The sequence below is a fragment of the Eulemur rufifrons genome, chromosome 13, assembly GCF_041146395.1.
Source record: "Eulemur rufifrons isolate Redbay chromosome 13, OSU_ERuf_1, whole genome shotgun sequence".
NCBI lineage: Eukaryota > Metazoa > Chordata > Mammalia > Primates > Lemuridae > Eulemur > Eulemur rufifrons.
In genome coordinates, this window is record NC_090995.1 from 15,561,799 (window position 1) to 15,581,179 (window position 19,381).

At 49.8% G+C, this 19,381-nt stretch overlaps 1 protein-coding gene across 1 annotated transcript in view; it reads right to left on the reverse strand.

Annotated features, from left to right (window-relative positions):
- The window catches only part of FRAS1 (Fraser extracellular matrix complex subunit 1), a 302,789-nt gene that overhangs the window by 64,809 nt on the left and 218,599 nt on the right, over positions 1-19,381 (reverse strand). The window contains exons 31-37 of the mRNA XM_069485441.1: positions 19,073-19,189; positions 14,726-14,840; positions 14,060-14,197; positions 11,752-11,784; positions 7,888-8,019; positions 6,675-6,800; positions 4,138-4,385 (exon numbers count right to left, since the gene is read on the reverse strand). Coding sequence (XP_069341542.1) covers positions 4,138-4,385; positions 6,675-6,800; positions 7,888-8,019; positions 11,752-11,784; positions 14,060-14,197; positions 14,726-14,840; positions 19,073-19,189 — 909 coding nt within the window. The remainder of the gene's footprint in view (positions 1-4,137; positions 4,386-6,674; positions 6,801-7,887; positions 8,020-11,751; positions 11,785-14,059; positions 14,198-14,725; positions 14,841-19,072; positions 19,190-19,381) is intronic.

Consider the following 19,381-nt stretch of genomic DNA (forward strand, 5'->3'; position numbering starts at 1 on the left):
GGGGCGTAAAACAAAGGACGACCTGTTGTTCTTGTAAGAGCCGTGCACGATTCTGTTTTTATTATGAGTATCTAGTGAGGAATAAAACATGGTCAGCTGGAAGTCATCTATCTATAAACAAAGATGTAGGCTGCTTCTAGAATGTCTAAGGATGGTTTGCTTTTTAGAAACAGGTAACATTCCATTATAACGTACAATACATGATAAAATCCTGTGAGACAGAAGTTATTTAGCTTAGCCAATGACTTACTTTAACATTCAACATGGTAACATTTTGCATTAACAAGAGAATGTATGTACGAAGCCGTGTGGATTTCATTCCATCAGGATTGAATCTATGAGTGTTCACGCCCCAAGACGCCTAATCTTAACAGAGACCATTTCTTTCCCTTCCCTCCAACATTGTTTATTGAGAAATAAAATTGATTTTCTGTGTTTCTACATGGACAATGGCAATCTTAATGGACAATTTCCTTTTTCTTCAAGGCTATTTTTGGTAACATCTGGGAGGCAACATCTTGGAAAGTTTCCCCCGAGTCATCTGTCTTTCAGCGCTGCTGACTGTGAAAACGGGGGCATCCTATGCTTTGCCAGAGCAACAATGAAAATAAATGTTGCACAGTCAATTGTGTTTTCAAATGCAAGTTTTCGTGGCTATGGCTACACTGCACAGCTAGCTGAGGTGCAGGATCGGGAATTCATGAGTTCTGAGGCTCATAGTCCACTGAGTGAGGATAACACAAGGTATCTGTCATCCCGTCGGTGGCATTTGGCTGGTGTCACTATTTCTGCTATCACAAATGGCTCTGTTAGGAATGTTCTTTGGTATATATGTGACAGTTCCTCTTTGGTAGACATCTAGGGGTGAAGTGGTTGGGGCACATGAATATCCATCTCACAAGACAATGCCAAATTCTTCCCCAGAGTGGATGAGCAAAGCACCTTCCGCGGATGCATTTCTTCTCTAACTTGAGATAAAATGGTGCGTGGTCTGCGTCCCCTGGTCACTAGTAAAGGTGAATATCTCTTCATTTGTGGATCGACCACGGGGCTGCTCCTCTGTGAAATTCCTGTTCGTGTCTCTTGCTCATTTTTTCCCATTGGATTATCTTTCCTTCTTGATCTGCAGAAGTTTTATGTTTTCTTTGTTATTTTCTGTTGTACGTGCTACAAATGTCTCTTTCTAATTTGTAGCTCTCTGTTTTCTGCCTTTATGGTGTGTTTGAATGAATACAAATTTAATTTTAATATAGTCAAATCTATCAATCTTTTTTTTATAGTTAGCACTTTCTGTTTCTAGTTTAAGAAATTCTTCCCTTTCTCAATATCATAAATATATTTATAGCCTACAAAGAATTATAAAATTTTACTTATAGTATTTAAGTACTTGATCTGTCTGGAGTTTAATGTCTGCGTAGGATGTGAGGTAGCAGCACGAGTTCATTTTTTTACTGCAGGAAGAATCATTTTGGGCAGGTCCATGTGTTAGAACATTCCTCCTGCTGCCGCTGACTGGGCTCTGTCTGCTTTACGGTTGAGTTCCCCGAGTGGCTTCTGCTTCCGGACCCTCCAGTATATTCCTGGGCTCCACTGTTTTCAACACCACGTGTTTATAATAAATTTTGCTATCTGGTAGGGGAAGTCCCCTTGCCATCGACCATTCTTTTCCGGAATTTTGGCCCTTTGGTCTTTCTTAGATATTTTAGAATCAGTCCATCATAAAACGTCCATTGGACTTTTGACTGGAACTGAACTGAACTGAAAGATCATTCGGTGGGGAAACTGGTATCTTTTCAATATCAGATGTTCCTGCTCCTGAATGCGGCATGTCTCTTCACTTATTTAGTGCTTCTTAGACATCTGTCAGTTAAGTGTTACAATTTCCCCTGTAGAAGTACTGTCTGACTTTTGTTACATTTAGTCCAAAGGAAATGATTTTTTTAATGTTATCATAAATAGTATCATCTTTCTAGTTATATTTACTGGTTATTTCTTTGCTTATGTATAGCAACGCTATTGCTGTCTGTTCATCTTATATCTGGTCCCTTGGTAAATTCTCCTTCTATTTCTAATACTTTGCTAAGAGATTCTTTTGGATTTTTCTATCTAGTCAGTCATAGCTTCAATTCTTCCCAGAAGTTACGCATCTTTTTCACATCGATTCTTATGTATGTGACATGTAATGGTATCACATTTTGAATGATTTTATTTTGGGCTGGTGCATAGAAATGCCATTACCTTTTTAAGATTAACTGTATCCTCCCCACGTTACAGATGAGAAAACGGAGGCCTAGAGAGTTTGAATAACTTGCCAAGGGTCCCTGTGCTAGTTAGTGGTGAGTTGGGACTAAAACCCACCACCCATTCTGACTCCAGAACCAATGCCGACCCCTCCCCGACTCGGTCACTCGCAGAGCAAACCGTGCACCTAAAACTGCTGTTAAGAAGCAAATCCCACAAACCCCACTTACACCTTTTGTTGCTTCCAGCATCGCATCACTGGGATTTCAGATGGCTTTTCCAGTCTTTCTAGATAGTCACTGAAAACTTTCTAACTATGCCTGTCTGGAAAAATTTTTCCATGATACTAGGTACAAAATTCTTCCACAACCGTCAGAGAAGTCAGTATAGAACCCAGCTAAGTCTTGAAAATGCCTGCTGTGCTTCTGGGAGGCCAGAATGGTTCTTTTGGAGTCTTTCTGCTCTGGGGGGTAAGTTCACATTCGATCAGACTCTGAAAATACGTGTTCGGCTGCGACAGGCCTGCACTTTGATATGCAGCCTGTAACACGCAGCTAACGGGCAGGAACCGGTCCCGGAGAGCTATTCTGGTCTGCGGAACATTTTTCAAGCCTTGGCGACCTATTGATTAAATCTGAATTCATACATTTTTATGAATTCATGAGCTTCACAAGATTCAAAAGACCATAACCTACGGTAAAAATCACCTGTCAATTAAAAAAAACAGAATCAAAGCTGTTCTGAAACTACAGTGGACCCAGGAGAAGAGTCGGGGTGGAACGCAGTTTCTCATCATTTCAGAAAAGACCATTTGAGGGGAAAATCTGTGCAAAAGCAGTTGCTCCCAGGCCAATGCTTTATCTTGCACGCTACTGTTCAGGATGAGATTTTATAGCAAGATTCTTCGGCCCAGAAAAGGATTAGTCAAAACTATATAGTGTTTAGAAAAAATCAGGATCACTTATCTAGTTAGGGCCAGACTCGGGGGGAAAAAGCCCAAGTCCTCGATTCTTCCCGGGGTCCCCTCAGCCACGCCGCTTCCCCTAGGGCATGAGAGGGAGGTCGAGTCAGTGATCCCGCTTGGGGCCTGGTGGGGGCCACAGGGACGTGCTGTGTTTCACCCACAGTGGACTTGAGACCAACGTGGACGCAAAGTGGGCTTTCTGTCGGGGGCCACTGCTAGTCGTGGGACAGGTAAGCTCTAAAATGCCCCCCCCCCTTTCTTTTTTTTGAGACAGAGTCTCGCTCTGTTGCCCGGGCTAGAGTGCTGTGGTGTCAGCCTCGCTCACAGCAACCTCAGACTCCTGGGCTCAAGCGATCCTCCTGCCTCAGCCTCCCGAGGAGCTGGGACCACAGGCATGTGCCACCACGTCCGGCTAATTTTTTCTATATATATATTTTTAGCTGTCCAAATCATTTCTTTCTATTTGTAGTAGAGACGGGGTCTCGCTCTTGCTCAGGCTGGTCTCAAACTCCTGAGCTCAAATGATCTGCCCGCCTCGGCCTCCCAGAGTGCTGGGATTGCAAGCGTGAGCCACCGCGCACGGCCTAAAATGCTCTTTTTTTAAAACTCCCATTAGAAACATAATGCGTGGAGCTTCAACAAAGGGGGCCTGGGCTTTTCTGACACTGGCACTGTTTGCTGTTGACAAACACCCACCCCTCCACCTGCTCATGTGTTTTCACCAAAGTTTTGCTCGTTTACGCGTCTGCTCACGAGGCACGAGCAGAGGCCAGGACGGACGGTGTTGCTGCTCCTAGACTAGAACCGCAGGGAAGCTGAGGAAAAGGTCCCTTCCGTGGCCACACACCTGCCACCGCGAACCCTCGGCCCTGGCGTCGCCAGGCAGCCCCTGCGGCAGGTGCGGCGGGGACAGGAGCAAAGCAAGGACTCACCTCGTAGGCGAGGTGGGACCTGGTGATGACCGCGGTGCTTTGACCGGCGACGGCCATGCTCAGAGGAGAACCCGCAGCCGGCCGAGGCCCCCGGCTCTCCGACGGCGACACCCGCACCTGCACGTCCACCGCCGTCACCGTGACGCCGTCCGTGACGGAGATCTCCAGGCCGTCCTCCCGGGCAGAGGAGCCATCGTGTAAGTACCTCAGAGCGCGTTTCTCAACGTCCTCGTAGGTGAAAGCGTCACCTTCCAGGAATAAAACAAATTGCAAAACCGACTGCTTCTGGGCATGACGCTTTTCATCCACGTGCACCTTCTCAGCATGTCAAGGTCCACGTAGGATCATCAGCTCTGGGGGTTACGAACTAATCCAGCCACCCGCCCGGTATCGGATCCCCCTTTCACCACCTTGGAAAAGGGTCATCAGCTGGCCTTTGACATGTCCCAAGGTGACATGTCACCTGTCACATGTCACACTGTCCCACACGGCAGCTATTGCTACTGCAGACAGCTCTGATTTTTTTTTTTTTTTTAAAGTTCTTAATCATATTGAGCTAAAAATCTGCCTCTGTAAGATCCACTGATCATTCCTAGTTCTAGAAAAATAAAGAACAACCTTCTATTCTTCAAGACTGCCCTTCTGGAATCTAATCTTGATACTGAAATTTAAAAAAAAAAAACAAGCTTAAGATAATAAATTATGTTTGATCAACCTGTAAGAGGTCTTTGCTTTAAGGGGGGAAGTATAAGGTGTTTAAAATTAAAAATTGAAAACTGTACTTTAAGTTTGAACCCCAAACTATGTAGTCTAGAGAACTAATTTGTGATAGATTTAATAGGTATTGTGTGAAAAAAGTTTCAAGATTAGATACGCTTGGGGGAAATGGAAATAAGCAAAATTTAAAATGTAATTTTTTAAGCTGCAGGACCAGGAATTTAAAAGTTATTAGTACACAAATATTAAAGCTTCTCGACCTTATCGTGGAAAGTTTTCTGCGGGAAATGCTCTTGGTGCCGTGAGCTGTAATGACTCCAGATAGGACAGCTGAGAAATTGCTCTTCTTGGACGCTACACTCAACTCTACCTTCTTTTAGATTATTGGCCCTAATAATTGATGTTATGTAGTGAGATAAAATAATTTACTCATTCTCTTTCAGGCCTTTTATTTCAACATTATGTCAGTATTTTTTTTTTTTTTTTTTTTGAGGCAGAGTCTCGCTCTGTTGCCCGGGCTAGAGTGAGTGCCGTGGCATCAGCCTAGCTCACAGCAACCTCACATTCCTGGGCTTAAACGATCCTCCTGCCTCAGCCTCCCGAGTAGCTGGGACTACAAGGCATGCGCCACTACACCCGGCTAATTTTTTCTATATATATATTTTAGTTGGCCAGATAATTTCTTTCTATTTTTTAGTAGAGATGGGGTCTCGCTCTTGCTCAGGCTGGTCTCGAACTCCTGAGCTCAAACAACCCACCCGCCTCGGCCCCCCAGAGTGCTAGGATGACAGGCGTGAGCCACCCCGCCCGGCCTATGTCAGTATGTTTTATTGGTGCTGGTGGTATTATGCCCACAGAAGGGTAATAAGACTTTCTACCAACATCTTCAGATCTTATATATTAACTGCACAAATATAGGTTAAATCCAATGTCAAAGAAACTGCAATGACTATGATGTTTTTAAAGCAGTTCCTGTGTAATGTTTCAGATCTATTCTAATAACACTTCTTCTGTTCAGTAAAAAGTTCTGAAAGTCTACCTTTGTAACTCCCAAATGCTTATTGGTTGTTCTTAAGAATTCCATCTGCCTTCAAGGGCAAAGAGCTGCCCACCAGCGACACGCAGTGTATTACTGCAGCCGTACACGGATTCATATAAAGGTCTTGAGGAAGCACAGATTGCTGGAATAAGATGGAGCTTCCTGAGCTGACTACTGGAAAGGGTCACAGTCCTTTGATATATAAGGGCTGACTACTGAAAAATTAGACGTTCTTTCTGTTTTTCTGTATCTTCAACATGTATTACTGTTTATAACCAGAGACAGCACAGTAAATACTATTTTGGGAAACCGGTCACATCACCACACTGTTACGCTGCACGGATAATACTTGAGAAATGTGCTCCCGTTTGTGAGATAAAGATACACACAGTTGACACTGACAGTCATCGCTGAAAACACAGTGATGATTCACATACAGACAAGTTCACCTCCGTGAACTACAGGAAGGAGGCAGCTGACACCCCTGCGGTGTTGTCTGAAATGCATGTACTCTAAGTTTCAGGAATCAACCCGTTTCCTATGAACACCTATAATTCGAGGTGTTCATAGTTTTTGAGGCAGGGACAGGGACAGGGGCAGGTGGGGAGGGAGGAGAGGAGGGGTCTGATGAAACCGCAAAGGCCAATGAACTTCACACAACAGGAAATAGCTCCTCAAAGCCTGTCCCACAAAGACACTGTTTCTCCTGTCTGAGACACATAAAGCTGCCTGTGGAGCAAAGAAACCCTCCGAGCAGGTCAGGGACAGAGGGCACAGCCACCTGCAGCCATGGGCCTTTGGAACTCGGCTGGGGACTTCAGCAGCACGCCGTGCCGGGGAGGTCTCCGGAGCTCAAAGAGGAGCTCTTCCAGGGCTGTCTCGGCATCTCTCCCGACCAGCTGGAGTCCTGCGGCAAGGAGAACAAAGCACGGTGACAGAGAATGGGCACCTTAAAAACCGTGTAATACCCAGTATACATCAAAGCCACAGGCCAGGCTGGAAGCCATGTCGTGCGTGATCAGAAAGTGCCAATTAATTCCAATCAAGCACAAAAGAGTGAAAACGGACCGCATAGTCAATTTCCAAATTCCAGGTAGATTCTTCCCAAAGTCCACTTACAAGGCGGGAGTTCTGAATTCAGAGCACCTATTTTCTTCCCTACAAACGAGGGCCAGCACAGAGGAAGCTCACAGCAGGTCAGTCCAGACCGGCTGGGGTAGATGTTCTTCCAGAAAATACTCCCATAAATTGTTTTTCCTTTTCATTGTTCCTTCCCTTCTTATTTTTCTGAATCTACAGCTGAGCGAAGTTTAACCACGGCCACGACGGCCATCCTGAGAGTGGGACGGCATCGGGGCCGAGTGACGCTCGGCTCTGTGCACACGGCTGGCTCTGACGGTCACTAATTTTAGGGCAAAACCCACATGTAGGAAGACAGGTTATTCATAAGGATCTGTGGTGCACACCCAACAAAAATCACAACACTTACTGCTTGCTGAGAAAATGTTCTTGGTAGAAGAACTAACTTCTAAAAAGTATGCTCCTAAGTAAATAAAACCATGTGCAAAAAATAACGGGGTCACCTCCAGCTCTTCACAGCTTCTGACGGTGACTGTGATCTGTCACCTCTCCCGCTACGCCTCACCCTCGAAACAAGAGCAGTCACTGGAGCCCACTTCCCTCTGTGTCCTCCTCTCTGCTCCCTGCCACTTTACATTTTAGTGGCGGCCACAAACCCACGTCCCGGAGGCTGGAAAATAAATTCTGTGTTGTGTTCCAGCCCCGAGCGTTGGCCCCTGAAGACTTCACCTCCGTCTCTCTGTGCCATCTGCACGGAGACGGCAGTCCAAGGAAGGACGCGGGTGGCCACGCACACGACTCCCAGACAGGGAGCTCACTGCCTTTTGGCCACCATCAAGAGGTCTGAAGAGGGACCGTCGCCGAAATAAGGTCCCATTTGCAAAGCACGTTTCCTTCAGGCTCCCGGTTCCTACCTAGAGAAGTGCTGCCTCCCGGGCTGACCTCGAGCAGCGGGGCTGTGACTCGGAACGTTGGCAGGCGCCGATCGGCGGGAAGTACGTGGATGGTGAGGGCCATCTCCCGGCTGGTGTGTGCTCCGTCTGAAACTAGACACACGCACACACACACACACACACACACACACATGCAGATCAGCCTGTAGTCTGGTCAGCCCCAGGTGTCTCCACAAATGGGTGACTAGACGCTGTTTTCGATGGCCTTAGCACTTTGAAGAGCTGTTTACCAATTGGGAAAAGGAGGCGAGCGAGTGTGACTCCGTGAGCTATTCTAACCAAGTTCCTTCCAAGGATAAGAAAAAGGAGGAAGGACCATAACAATAAAATCATTCTAAGAGGCTCCTTTCACAACAAGATGAGCAGGAAAAATGTCAGTGGAAAGGAAGGTGACACAAAATACGAACTCTCAGGTGTTGCTGGTAAAGGCTTTTATTTATGGGAGTATTTTTTGATTCCATTCATTCCCCTAATGTTCCAGAGAAATATTTCCTTCCATGAACTCTCTTTCGGAAATGGTCTGTCTGTGTCTCACTAGAAGGGAAGTTCTCGAAAGGACAGACGATATCCACACAAATGTCTCTGACGCATCAGTTGGGAAATAAGCAGATCCACTTTCACCTGGTCACTGTGGGAAATGCCATCAGCGGAGACACCTTTGCGAGCACAACAGTGACCTCAAGGTTTTACTTCCCTGCGTTATCTGACGTCCACGTGAACACCGGTCTGCGGGAACGAGAGCAGAACTGCCCAACCCCGGCCGTAACTCCAACCCCGCTTCTCTTCCCTCCCCTCTCTGAAGGCCGAGCTCGGAGGGGCGTCTGCACCGTGAACTCCTCAGCGTGTTTATCGGTCGTGGCTGCTGAGAAAACTGTCAAGCATTTTACATCTGTGATAAGCTAGATGGGTCGGTCACGAGAAACCAGGTTCCTCCCTCACTTTCTTCTGCGCTTAGGAACACGTCAGCGGGAATCTCACCTCTTCTTAAGCAAAGCAAAGCCCTGCTCTGTGACTCCTAGTAGTGATTCCCGTCATTTGTCTTTTCCTTGACACAGATCTAAGAGCTACAGCTAGATTTTCTAGGGGACACTCCATGCCCTAGAGAAGTCTAGAAACAGCCCTGCTAAGGGTGAGAAGACATTATCCATGTGAGAATGAAGGTTTTAGGGTTGTAGCCCTTCAGCCAAGTGTCAAAATCATTGCCAGTGCTTCTTTATTTATGTTCCATCTCCTTTTTTTCTGGATCATCAAAGATAGGGACAGATGATGCTTAACTTCGGGGAATTTGGCAACAAACCTACAAACTTTTCCATACATTTCATTGGATTCAGGATTTCCTGAGGTTCTTGCAATCTAAGTTAAGAAATAAATGATTATGAAATACAATTTTATTTTTTGTGTTCCATATTAGTTTTATTTTTAAGTGGAACTGTCTTAGTTCCTTTTCTGTTGCTTATAACAAAATACCTGAAACTGGGTGATTTATAGGAAAAGCCTTATTCCTTACAGGCACAGAGGCTGGGAAGCCCGAGATCTCGGGGGTGCGTCTGGCGAGGGCTGTCGTGCCGGTGGGGACCCTCTGCAGGGCCCTGGGGCAGCACAGGGCTCCCGTGCGAGGGTGCGGAGCGCGCCACCGTGCTAGCTCAGGTCGCTCTGCCTCTTCCTATGAAGCCAGCAGCTCCCCTCCCAGGATAACCTGTTAATCCACCAATCCATGAACAGATCAATCCATCATGAGGACAGAGCCCTCAACGTTCTCATCACCTCCTGAAGCCCCCCCCCCCCCATACTGTCACCTTATGGATTAAGTCTAAACATGAGCTTTGGAAGCGACCTTCAATCCACAGCAGGGAGAAGTTTAGGGAGCCGTCGACGTGCTTGTTTTACGGAGGAAGAGAGGAAAGGCCCTAACACTTCGGAGCTGTGGTCACGTCACACGCCGCTCAGTGTGACCAGGCACATCCTGGCCCCCGAGTAAGTGGAGAAAGCTGTTTTCTGGTACGCGTGACCTAACTAGAAAACACACCCCTTGGGTGCAGGGTTTTGCCACAAACGTGAGAACGTGCAAGCCAGACGTCCCCAGTCGCGTGGCCAGCCTCTTTCTAGGCAACATCTCCGGGTTCTCCGAGACACGGCCAAGCTGCCTCTCTGGGCTAAACGCCCGCTCAAGGCGCCGTCTGCCCCGCGTGTCCTTGCCCGCAACTCCCCGCCGAGCTGCGCCGTCTCGAAGCCGGTCAGGTCGGGACATCGGCTTTTCTGCTCGTCTTGGCTCATTAACCAAAATGGGCCGTTCTCCCTCGTTCCGTGGATTAGTGTCAGGGCACTCGGGCTTCTTCCCGCCTTAGTTCATTATGGCTCCAATTTAAAACTCTTTTTCACAAAACTCTCCTAAAGGGGATGGCTTCCCTCCGACTAAAGTTTTTCTCCTTTAAAAAAATAAGGAAGCTTGGGGCAGAAACAAGATAATTTAAGGTCCCCTAAGGTCTATTCCCACCACTCTGTGTGGGGGGCTCAAGGCTCATTTAACTCAAAGTCCAGGAGAAGCCAGGTGTTAACCCTTCACTGCTCGAGCTTCCAGGTAAGGGGGGAGGGGTTCGGCACCAGGCCGGCGCGTTGCCACGACACCCATTTCCCACGTTACCGACACACACGCAGGCACATGAGGCCGAGCCAGCTGTCCCACCCTGCGAGTCAGAACCTGGCATTGAAGTCCTGGCTCTGCTGTTCGCCCGCAGTGGAAACTGATCACTCACCCTTAACGCCGTCCAGCATCCTCAGCTTTAATACCTGTCCTTACCGTAGTGTTATAATAATTAAATAAGTCAATTTGACTGTAAATTGCTTTATAAAAATGTAGAACTCGGTTATATATTATTACTGATTATATGAATGACCCAGAGGCCTGTCACTAGAAACAGACAGACACCGGGTTCATATCAGCAGTGACACCACACTGAAATTTGCTGTTGCTCCAAGTGTGATTGTTTAACCCTCAAAGAAGAAAGGAGGAGGCTGGGAGTGTGAGAGGGTGACTCTCCCCCACCAGGACTTTCCCCTCTGAGGACACGTGGACGGTTGGCTGTAGGGGAAGAGTCAAGCCCATCTGAACAGCCACTTCAGGACGCTACTTACGGCCAATCCTCACTCTAGACCTGGACAGGAGAGAGACTCACGGCTACGCACGCCCAGCGCAGAAGCCAGGCCTGACACGGCTTCGCTGACCGGCACTCGGCTTCTGCAACACGAACTAAACCTGGATGCTGAGGTCTCCACTCACGGGTCTCCACTCACTCTCCAGGGCGTACGACCTCTCCCCCTAGCAGGAAGGCGTTCAGTGACGGCTCTATTTATGACGTACACAGCCACTGTTCATTGCCCGAGTATAACATAGGGTTGATTATGTACTAATCGTTGTTCTGGAAGCTCCACCTATAGTATTACTATTGTCCCCACTTATGGGTGAGGCATAGAGAGGTTAAGAAACTTTCCCAGAATCAGCTGAACCCCAGGCCATCCGGATCCAGAGTCTAAGGCCTTAACTGCGATGATCTCTTTAATGGATATTAGGACAAGTTGAAATGGGGCCTCAAAATTAGTCCTTAACCTCCTTGGCAGGTTATTTTTTCTGTGAATACAAAGTTAAGCTATTACTACTTAACTCACCATGTGATTATTTTAGAAGAAACTTATTTCAGAAGAAAAATTACATAACTTTCAGGTAGTTCTCGGGAAATAGCTAAAAGTAACAATAAAGGGAGGAAAAAGAAAGAACTAACGAGGAAAAGAAAAATCCCATTTTCTCATAAAACGGAGATGAGTCTTTACCTGTGAAGTGGAATTTCACCGATTCTGGGAGACCTGGAAGAGAGAGAGAGAAAAATCAGCAGACGGAACATCCGGCCGTCAGAGACAGACGGGCAGGTGCGAAATACGAGGCAAAGGTTAAGAAGCAAAGGATGTTTTAATCTAAATTATTCTGGTTTGGGGAAAGATCACCAGGTCATTTGCTAATGTTACATCAAATTTAATGGCAGCAGCACTAATTTTAAGCAGCAAAAAGAACCACCTAGTGGAATAATTTTATACCACAGCAGTTAGAGTGATTTATAAGATGCTCATTCAGATCCCATTTTATCAGCACATAAAATCCCACAAATCGGCGACCGTGGGTGACGCCGTGTATCACCCACAGGGCTCTCACGTGGGCCAGTTCCGCGGCGGAGCTGAGCGACGCCGGGACGTTGATTTACACACGGCGACTCCGAGAGAGACTGATCACGCGGCGTCTACCCCCGCGGACCACACGGCACAGACTCCGCTGTCTCTGAGGAGCTTCCACGAGCTCAGGCGGGTACGGGGGGTTCCGGAACTTACTTCACTGAGGCCGACATGTTTTCCTTCCCTCTGATCCCAGGACAGCCGGCGTTTCTTGCGAAGTCGGTCTTGGGACGCACGGGCTAGAGAACCGTGCACGCTCCACGGGCCATGAGCTACCCGGTTACTAAACGCCGGAGATGATCCCCAGAGAAGAGGCTTATCCCCCCCGTTAGAGATGTTCAATCTAATTGAAGAGTTACCCACTCTCTGGACGATTAATCTTATAAATAATGGCAAATACCACTTTAAATGTTTGCTACAATCAAAAAAGTAGCTCTCAGATTATTTAATCCATGTTCAACTTCCCATAAGAAATCATCAGCTGTTCTGTGACTATATAAAAATAATGCCCTATATTCGTGGTGTGATGTGGTACATACACCTTAAAGATCATAAAGAAACAGACTCCAAGATTTTTAGAATATTCCAAGGCATAAAAATGCTGAGGTGTAGGGACTCAAAACTCCTGCTTTCTGGCCAGCAGCTTTGATTGCTGGGTTAGGAGAAGATACAAGAGGAGCCAGGTTTAAGGCTGTCACGGCTTAGGGGAAGGACACAGACTGGCTTTGATGAGAAACTCAGTTATTCTTCCATTCAGTCTTCTCTTCCTTTAGACAGGTTTCTTCTACCAAATCCTGGTTTTACTTACTTATTAATGTTTTCCCCTTAGAGATGGGGTGTCTCGTTCTCTTGCCGGGGCTGCAGGGCAGGGGCCCGATCGTAGCTCACAGCAACCTCAAACTCCAGGCCTCAAGGGATCCTCCTGCCTGAGTCTCCCGAGTAGCTGGGACTACAGGCACACATCTGGCTAATTTTTTGTAGAGATGGGGGTCTCGCTATGTTGTCCCGTCTGGTCTTAAATTCCTGGCCTCAAACAATCCTCCCCCCTTGGCCTCCTAAAGTGGTGGGATTACGGGTGTGAGCCACCGTACCTGGCCTAATCCTGGTTTTAATCCCCAAAGAGCACCTGTGTTCTCCAGCCCCACACGGTGCCTCCCCTAATGCACGGCAAGACCCTCCCCACCAGCGTCCCCTCATCCTGGTGCCTGTGGACTCCGGCACCTCACCTGGTCTGTTCCCATCACTGCAGTCAAAGGAGAGTCGCCTACTGGGTTCCTCTCATTCCCAGGATAGAGACCCAAGTACTCACAGGCTTCCAGGGCCAGTAAGGCCTGGCCTGTCTCTGCCACCAGGCTTGGCCTGACCTGCTTAACCCTCCACATTCAAGGCTCACTGACGCCACGGGACTCCCTCCCACCCATCCTCAGCCTGGTCGGTTTCTGCCCAGCCCTCCGCTGCCAGCCTCTCCGGGCAGCCCGTACTCAGCCCTGCGGCCAGGTCGACTGGGTTTGATGTTTAATTCCACCACCGAACCTCCTTGCTCCTTCTCAGAGCTCTTGTCTCAGTCTGCAGTTAAACACGCATGACTGGGATTATTCATCAAATCCTGTCTCTACACTTGGATCCCCCAACGCGCCACGAGCAGGGTCCAAGCCCCTTTTTGCTCACCACGGCATCTCCAAGGCCCCCCTCAGCGACTGGCACACAGGAGGCACCAAACGGAGGTTTATGGAAAGCAGCCCGCAGGCAGATTAAACAAAACACGAAGATGGAACTGAGCCCGAGCTCCACACTGGCCGACAGGTCCCAAGCTCCTCCGAGCAGCCACGAAGCCGCGTCACCAAACCGCCCAGCACGGCGGGAAGCAGCACAGAGAGTGGGTGGGCGCCTCGCAGCAGAGAGGAGCCAACGTTACCCGCGAAGGAGAAGGCCATGAGCTCCTGCAGGTGGGGGGCGGCCGGCGGCGGGCGGTACACGACTCTGCCCTGGTTCACATCCTCCTGCGTGAAATGCCGGATGGGAGAGTGAGGCTGGTCCCTGCGCTCGATGGTCCCTGGGAGGAAGAGACGCAGCGTGAACATCGGCAGTGACCCCCATGGCGGCCGAGAGCCAGCCCGTCCCACTGGTGGGGTCCTTCGTCCTCAGGAACGATGGCTCTCAGGACACTATTCTCTGGTTATCTGAGAAAAGGGCAAATCTGAAGCCCAAATAGCGTTTCGACTGGGATGTGGGCACAATAAACCATAGTACGACGCAGCCTGCTGCCCGGATGTGCCCAGACCAGGTAATTTCCCAGAAGTCACGGACGTGGCATCCTAATTACGGGGTTCTCTCAATCGAGTTTCTTTCTTTTTTTCTTTTGGAGGCAGAGTCTCGCTCTGTCGCCTGGGCTAGAGTGCCGTGGCGTCAGCCTCGCTCACAGCAACCTCCGACTCCTGGGCTCAAGCGATCCTCCTGCCTCAGCCTCCCGAGTAGCTGGGACTACAGGCATGCACCACCACGCCCGGCTAATTTTTTCTAGATATATTTTTAGCTGTCCAGATCATTTCTATTTTTTTAGATCATTCACTGCACACCTTACCTTGACCTGGGTGCAGAGGTAGAGTGATATTGTATATGATCTGCCCACTCGGCCGCTCGGGGCTCACAAAGGAGAGGGAACGCGGCTGAATGACGGTCAGGCTGTCTTCTCGAGCCTGCACAGGGTTTAAGAAGGAAGAAGAAAAAACTGGCGTGATGAAAACGAAAGCCAGAGGCAAAAACAAACCCTGTAAGAGCGCTCGCGCGCACACACACACACACACACACACACAAATTCACTCTGGACTTTTAAATCAGTCACACTTAGCAAAATTTTCTCCACGAGCTCCGAGAAGGATCCGGTCTCTTGCATCGCAGTTTGTCCCGGCCTCCAGAACCTCACGGGTTCTAGATGCTTCTCAGGGCTTCTTGGACTCTGGCTTTGCTCTTCCCGGCCCCGGGGCCCAGGGTCACGTCGGTGCAGGCGTGGGTGCAACACGTTTGAACCCGGGGCGCCTCAGCCGGCTGTTCCACTGTCCTGCCTCTCAGCTGGCTCGCGCATCTCTGCTTCTCTGACTTGATGCGCTAAGCCGAGTCCGGCCACAATTCTCAGGACTCAGCTGAGAAGTTCAAGTCTTGGCCCCAAGAGGGTCTTCAGAGCACGGCGCCCGGCCCCCTTTGAGAAGGGGGGTGCTTTCTGGTTTCTGGGCGAAAGATGAACCCGCCAAAAAGAGGCTCGTCATTTGGATCCCGAGGTTTAAGAGCTATTTGTTTAAGGCACATAAAATAGCCAACACTTCCCTTTGTCTCCGTTCTAATATTCGAAGGGACGAGCTGTTGCTTTTCTCTTCTAGCTTTCGAGACCCAGCGAATGAGTGAAGTCAGAGCAAGCAGAGGGCCGATGTGTGCAAAGCGTTTATTATCCGTGCACCTGTGCACGTCCGCAACCCCTACCTGGCAACACTCAGAAAACACAGAGAGATTCACACTCCGTCCTCGAGTGGGCACGATAGTGGGTGGGGGACAGCAGCAAAAACACAGTGTGGCGAGGAGAGAAGGGAAACCAGCCGGGGCACAGGCCCCTCGCGCTGTCATAAAACAGAACGAAACAGCCGGCTCACGGCAGGCTCTGCCTAACTGACCCCTGAAGCTGGCTAGAGCCTGACACGCTCTCCGGCTCTCTGAAGCTTCGCTGTTTGGGAAGGAATTTCCCCTTTCGGGAGAGGATTAAGCAGGGCTCAGCGGGCTGGAGGGCGTGGCGTTCTGCCTTCTAACCGAGAAAAGACTGAAGGTTGCAGTGGCTCTGTGATTGTCCCCGGGGCATGCTTGTCCTGGGGAGGGGCAGAATGTGCAGGTTAGGACCGTCCCCTGTGGCGAAGAGCCATATTTCAGGCCCCTGCTGAGGTCTGGAATGTAATGAGCAAGGAAAATCAGAATCGCGAATAGCAGGTGGCCGCCTCTCTAAAATAAAACAAGTAAGGACGACACACTAAATACGTGTGCCCTCTATAAGGTGTTAAGAGCCCATACATACGTGCGCACACCTGTAAATGAGCACAGATAGACAGAAAAGGCACAGGCTCACTAGGTTTTTTCCAGTTTGTCACCTTTTAATCCCAAAGCCATCACAATAACTACAAATTCTCAGAGTATCGTGGGACATTTGTGAAAATCTAGCTATCTGTAGAACAGTGAAGTGGTGAGAGGGGGTTATCGTGGACACAGGGCCACGGAAAAGGGAGATACGTTCTAGCTGAGATAACAGACAGTCTATCTTAGAGTTTATTGATACTATTTCTCTCCTAATAGACACTGGGTAGAAAAAGAACTTAATTCTGTGAAGCACGCAGTATTGAGGTTGAGATATATCCAAATATAATCAATTTTAATATTGGCTATTCGGAATGCTCAATATTTAACAGTTAAACACGGTGAGTAGTAAGAGATTAAACTTCATAGAAATTAGTACAAAGGACACTTTTGAACTAATATATCTGCTAACAAAAGAAGATCACAGAATACTGGTTCTCATTACACCCACATGCCCTGTACCCCGCTGTGGCCGCTCTGCTCAGCACCCCCAAAGCGAACTCATCAAGCTTTGCAGCCTCACGCACTCCTGACCTCAACAAACGGCACCTGGACACACTCTGAAACCAGACGTCCCACCTGCTCCCGTGTCCAACACCCACCGAACCCCTAGATCTCTCTCTCTCTTGTTTCACCGTCTTAACCATCCGTAAGTGCACAGTGCTGCTGTGCTGATGTTAATGCCTGCACCCTGTTGTGCGACAGAGCTCTGGAACTGCTCCACGCTGCACAGGGGAAACTCCACGTCCGCTGATCAAACCCCTTCCTCACTCTGCCCCCGGCCCCGGCCCCGGCAACTGCGTCTTCCTCCTGCTTTTCTTGACCACGCTCTACTCTGCATCTCATCCGAGTGGAATCGCGCAGTGTTCCTCTTTCCGTGACTGATTTCACTCAGCGTAACGCCCTCAAGGTTCATCCGTGCTGTGGCTCGTGCCAAGATTTCTTCCTTTTTAAGGCTGAATAATATTCCTGCCGTGACCCTCTCCCAGGCCCTGCTGGGCCAGGCGTCCTCCCATCTGCTCCACGTCATCACTCTGTGGTGGCATTTGTCACTGTATCGTCCTGGCTTATTGATGTGCTTGTCTCCTCTTTTAGACTCAAAGTCCCCTGAGAAGAGAGACTGTGTTTTACGGTCATCGAATCTCCAAGGTCTCCCCGGGACTTGGCATAGACGAGGGGCTCGAGGTGTTCAGGGACGAGTGGCTGCGGGAGGGGAGAGGGAGACGCCCGCCGCCAACCACACAGATGAAGACACCACACGGGTATTCACGTCCGTATCCGCAACGTACTCACCAAACACGTGCAGAATCCGTGTGCTTGGACGAGTCTCAGTCACTGAACTGAGACTGTGTCTTTGTCACACATTACAAGCATGTCCCACGGCAATGGCCCTAACTAATGTCAGAAGAAATATAAACTGTGTGTACTTTAAGAAATGTAAGAGTGGGCTAATCACACGTTACGGTAGACTGACCTTTGCGTTACCCTAAGTTCCAACCAGACAGACCCACCCGCAAACACGCAGCCCGAGCCCCTGCAGGTGAAGTGACATGAATAGCGTCTCGGGCGTCCACAGCCACAGAGCGCGAACGATGCCGTCCCCACGGCGCCCAGCCCATCTCAGACTCAAAACCACCCCGCATTGGCATCTGGCAAGAAACCTGTGTGCACATTTTTCTGTAGAGTTTAAAGTAAACTCTGATCCGAGTTCCTCCAGTCAGGATGATGAATTATAGACCTGGTAGTGCCGCTGAATTACGATTTCCCTAAATTACGGTTTACAGTAGAAATGCCGATGCCAGCCAGGCATTAAAAACTTTCTACTCTCCCCTTTATGTCTCTGTCGTGCCCAGACCCGTAATTTCTGCAACTACAGCTGCTGTCTCTGTTGTGGCTCAAGGCTGATGCACGACTTTGGGGCGTAATTGGGGGGTGCTGAGTAAAATGTGGGCCCAGCACGACCAATTTACGAGGTCTTGCTCGCTTGTGGCTCTGTCTGCAGGAGGGGCTCTGCCCCGATGTCTCCCCCGGGACGGGGGCTACCGCGGACTTGCTGATTGTCTGAACTAAGCATCACACACGAACGTAGCTGACGTCCTGCTTCTGACGTCCTGCTTCTGACGTCCTGCTTCAGACCCCCCACGGCCCGCACGCCTGCACACGGGCCTCCCAGGATCCGGCTCCGTGACCTGCGCCCACGTCCTCACCGTGTCCCCTCCGCCCTCCTCATTGCTCCCGTCTACGGAATCGTCTGCAATTTCCCGACAGTCACACTCTGTCCCGCCTCTCGGCTGTTCCACGAGCTCCTGTTACCGTGACTGCGCCCTTTGCCCTCACGTCGCCCCTCCAACCTGCTCCGGAACCTCGCTGGGGCGACTTCTCGCTCGGACTCAGCACCGACAGCGCCTTCGCTGGGCGGCTTTGGCAGCGACAAGCTTCCGACAGGTGTCTGAGCGACGAGTGACGGCTTCTCCAGCCCGGCGGTCCCTACCTGGCCGAACAACTATACCCCGATGGCCCGGAGTACAGGGACACAAGCCCGAAACCTCCTCTGGGCCTCAAAGACAGGCCCCGGAGCGGCACGGGACGCTGGAGAAGGGACAGCAGCCGCGGCGGGACGGTAAGATGGAGTCCACAGGACCTCCCTCTCCCGCTGGGAGTCTGCTCCTCCAAGTCAGCGAGAGACGGTCCCAGGACCGGGAGCTGCGGGCTGCGGAGTCCGTGTTGTCCCGGGCCGGGCACGTGCTGCCTCAAAGCCGGGACACGGATCGGCACGCCACGTCCCCCCCGCAAGAGGACCCACGGCCCCCCAACTCACAGCCATGTGGAGAGAAGCTTCCGGAGAGAGTTCGGGGGCTTCCGGCGTCTGCGGCAAGATGGCGACGTTGAACACCCGGCTCTCCAGGCGGCTCTGGGCGTCTGTGGCGCGGGACACCTGGAAGGAAAGGTCACCCTGGTGGGTCCCTCGTCCCCCGCGGGGCGGAGCACGTGAGTCTTACTCTGTGCCCCTTGACGCCAACCGTCTTTGAATTCCACGCGCTTCCGCATTTCAATTTTCACTCTGCTCTTCATAGTTTAACACTGATCTTTTTCTGATTACAGAACAATACACAATCATTGTAGGCAA